The sequence below is a fragment of the Dipteris shenzhenensis genome, chromosome 1 (assembly GCF_047967505.1).
Source record: "Dipteris shenzhenensis isolate YYH24624 ecotype China chromosome 1, Dip_SZ_1.0, whole genome shotgun sequence".
NCBI classification, from domain to species: domain Eukaryota; kingdom Viridiplantae; phylum Streptophyta; class Polypodiopsida; order Gleicheniales; family Dipteridaceae; genus Dipteris; species Dipteris shenzhenensis.
In genome coordinates this window covers 42,761,641-42,764,833 of record NC_141596.1, presented here as the reverse complement: position 1 = coordinate 42,764,833, position 3,193 = coordinate 42,761,641, and the positions used below count along the sequence as shown (strand labels likewise).

Below are 3,193 nucleotides of genomic sequence, written 5' to 3'. Positions count from 1 at the left end.
GACCCCTTTGTTAAAACTAAATTTCTTATTTTGGAGGGTAATTGTCAGCAAATTGCCAACACAAGCTAGGCTTGCTAACATTTCTGCTCTTGGTGAGTGGACTTACTCGTTTCTAATGGGAGTGACTCTTAATGAGGGTCTTGCCTTTTGACGTGACGCTACAAAATTTATTATTCTTATCAAGACCCATGGGGAAGAGATGTGGCTAAATTCGTTTTTATTTTAATAGCCAGGGCTAAAATTGTTCGTTAGAGACTTATTACGCAATGTAAGGTAATGGGGCCCGATAGAGCAAGGCAACAATCTCGTGAAAGGTTTATAGCTTAATAAAGACGATAGTGAAATCTGTGCAAACTAGAGTTCCGAGATCAGATTGACAGAACTTCAACAGAAGAGCAACGCCAATTATGTATACGCGATTTCCAAGTAATTCAACAGATTTTTGTCGGTTTCTAAAGACGTGGAAATCTTTCGTTGTTGTGCGCGTGCTACAATCCATAGATTTGTTGTAGTTTCCGCTGCATCGGCCGTGGGAATTACGTTGCTGTGGCATCTTCGTAGAAATTCGTTGTTTGTGAGCGATGCAAGGCTGTGTGCGCCGTTGTTTGGTTTGTGGGCGATGCAAAGAGATGGAAATTTTCGTTGCTGTTATTTCTGTGTCGAATCCATAGATTCGTTGCAGTTTCTGCTGAGAATTACGTTGCAGTTCTCTGCTGCATTGTATTTGTCTTCGCAGAAATCATCGAAGTTTTGGTTTCCAAGCGCCGAATTATGTGGTGGTGGTCGTCGTTCTGCCCCATCTCAATCATCAAATCTGTTTTTGGAAACCCTTTGTGGGTGCTGCCACTTGCCACTCACCCGCTATCGCACACCAACTATAGCCCAAGTTCGCACTCTGCATCCCCCCTGTACCTTACTTACTGACACACTTCACCCATTTCTTTTTCTTGCCCAGGAATGCCATCTGCTTCTTCCCGCAGTGTTGCAGCCAGGCTCTTCGCATCTCTCGCCCTTGCTTGGCTCTTGTTTGCTGCTGGATTGGCCATGGGGAAAGCGGTGGGAGGAAGGGAGGACATACCGGGTGCTCAGAACGATGTTCATTTGGAGGACCTGGCCAAGTATGCCGTAGATCAGCAGAACATCAAGCAGGTGGGCACGCTACAAGCCTTGTTGAAGTTATCTTCCGCTGAGGGTTGCTTTTTCAAATATTTTTTTATCGAACCGATTTCAGTTTGGGTAGGTCGGCAGAGTAACGAGGGAAGCCTCCTGGAACTTCGTATTTCCTCTCGTTTATGTACTATGAGTCCGGTAACCTCCTTATGAAACGTTGAACTTCGCTTGAGAAGACTACACATAAACTGAGGTTTTTCTTCTCTAGCGAATGATCGGAAACATTCGAGCTTTAGTCAAGGCCAACTCAGTGATTCAAAACTAATCAGCACAATATATATTCGTTCTTTAAAAATTCCTACATTTGGTAACACTTCCTTTTTTTCTTTTGCAGAATTCGGACCTTGAATATGTCAGACTGATGTCAGCACAGCAACAAGTTGTTGCTGGGATCATGTATTACTTGGTTATGGAAGCTGCACACGGAGGAGAAACCAAATTGTATGAAGCTAAGGTGTGGGTAAAACCATGGCAGAATTTTAAGTCATTGGAGGGTTTTAAAGAAATCCAAAGCACCGTCACCCCCGCTGACCTTGGGACCAATCTAGGCAAGTACCAGCTCCATACCAATAGCGTTGATCAACTCGATTTATCCAGTTTGGTTAATTTGAACCTGAATGTGTAGAAAATCTTTGATAATCGTGATTGATTGAAATGAGGAAAATCTTTGAGAGGATTGGAATGAAGAAGGAAAGTTTTAATGATGAGACTTTTGTTATCAAAATAAATCTCAGCCCATTATCTCTAGCCAGCTGAAACTTCAGAAATGCTTATTACGGACTTGATTTTCTATTAAAAGTCTGGCTATGAAAGCCAGCCCAAGGGTTTATTATAATAACTATTGAGTGTAGAGGGGATCTTTATATATTGTTCATTGATTTTGTAAACTAGATGGCCCAGCCGCCAACAGTGAAGTGGAGGCAGGGTTACAACCTGTTTCTTCTGATGATCCTGTTGTGAAGGAGGCAGCTGAGGAAGCTTTAAAGGGCCTTCAACAGAGATCCAATTGTTTAATCCCCTATGAGCTCAAGGAAGTCCTGTCAGCCCATGCAGAGGTCTGATTTAGTTTCACTGGATGCTTTTAACGGTTTTATTGAGTAATTTTCAGCCTGCAGCGGCCTTTGTGCTGAACTAATGTTTTGCAGGTAACTGAAGATAGCACAAACTTCGAAATATTACTCAAGGCTCAAAGAGGATCAAAGGAAGAACAGTTCAAGGCGGAAGTTTCTCGCTCTGTTTTAGGTTTATGGGCTGTGAAAGACATTCGTCGGCATGAGTAGTATTTGCAAAATGAAGAATAGTAGGCATCCGGAGTATTTGCAAAATGAAGCATAGCTATTCGTTGACAAAATTATTGCTGTGGGGCTACTAGTATGTAAAGCTATGATCCTTCAAGGTGATAATGTCAGGTATTGAAGGGTTTCAAATGCATCTTGTACAGTTGGACCACATCTGATTCTCTCTTTAATGTAGAGATGGGTTTCCTAAGAGTCAATCGCCTCGAGTCCTTAACGAGATAGCCAAAGGACCTTTAACCAAATGAATGAATGGTGAAGCGGCATCATTTATATTATTTTTACGTTACTGCATGGATTTTTGGGGAGTTTTCCTGTGTTTTATGTGTTTTGACCTTTTATGTTATTCCCTTTAACGTGAGCATGTTATCAACATCTTCTCACTTTGACATAAAGTTTGCAGCATTGTGATCCCTCTTCCATTGTGGTTAAATTTTGAGCACTGGTGTATGCTTAAGGAGTAAGTTTGTATATGGGTGGCTCTATGGTGAAGGCAGTCCTGGTATTGGTCACAAAGTCACAATGGGGATAGTTTGACTGGTTCAGTCTTGTGAAATTAAACACAGAGGCTGATGATCTTGCTGGGGATGTCGTTGAAACAAGTTTGTACTATGCGTAGTGGCATCAGTGTGTACCCTTGTGGGTTTTGTTTTGAGGTTGATGTTTTTGGAGATGCATGCGATTTGCACGTATTTTTGGTGCTGCTGTCATTGCCTACAACATGGTAT

The 3,193-nt window shown here is 42.0% G+C and overlaps 1 protein-coding gene across 1 annotated transcript; it reads left to right on the top strand.

Moving 5' to 3' along the window:
* Positions 1 to 278: 278 nt before the first annotated feature.
* Positions 279 to 2,860, top strand: LOC147905879 (cysteine proteinase inhibitor 12-like). The gene is made up of 5 exons (XM_087375212.1): positions 279 to 426; positions 956 to 1,149; positions 1,505 to 1,718; positions 2,062 to 2,225; positions 2,316 to 2,860. Exons 1-5 carry the CDS (start codon positions 408 to 410, stop codon positions 2,448 to 2,450), a joined length of 726 nt encoding a protein of 241 aa, XP_087231338.1. The 5' UTR covers positions 279 to 407; the 3' UTR covers positions 2,451 to 2,860.
* The last annotated feature ends 333 nt before the right edge of the window (positions 2,861 to 3,193 follow it).

Excerpts from the sequence above, each read along its gene's own strand:
- LOC147905879 (XM_087375212.1), top strand. Across the intron at positions 1,150-1,504 it reads ATCAGCAGAACATCAAGCAG|AATTCGGACCTTGAATATGT; the intron begins GTGGGCACGCTA and ends TTTCTTTTGCAG. Across the intron at positions 1,719-2,061 it reads TGACCTTGGGACCAATCTAG|ATGGCCCAGCCGCCAACAGT; the intron begins GCAAGTACCAGC and ends TTTGTAAACTAG.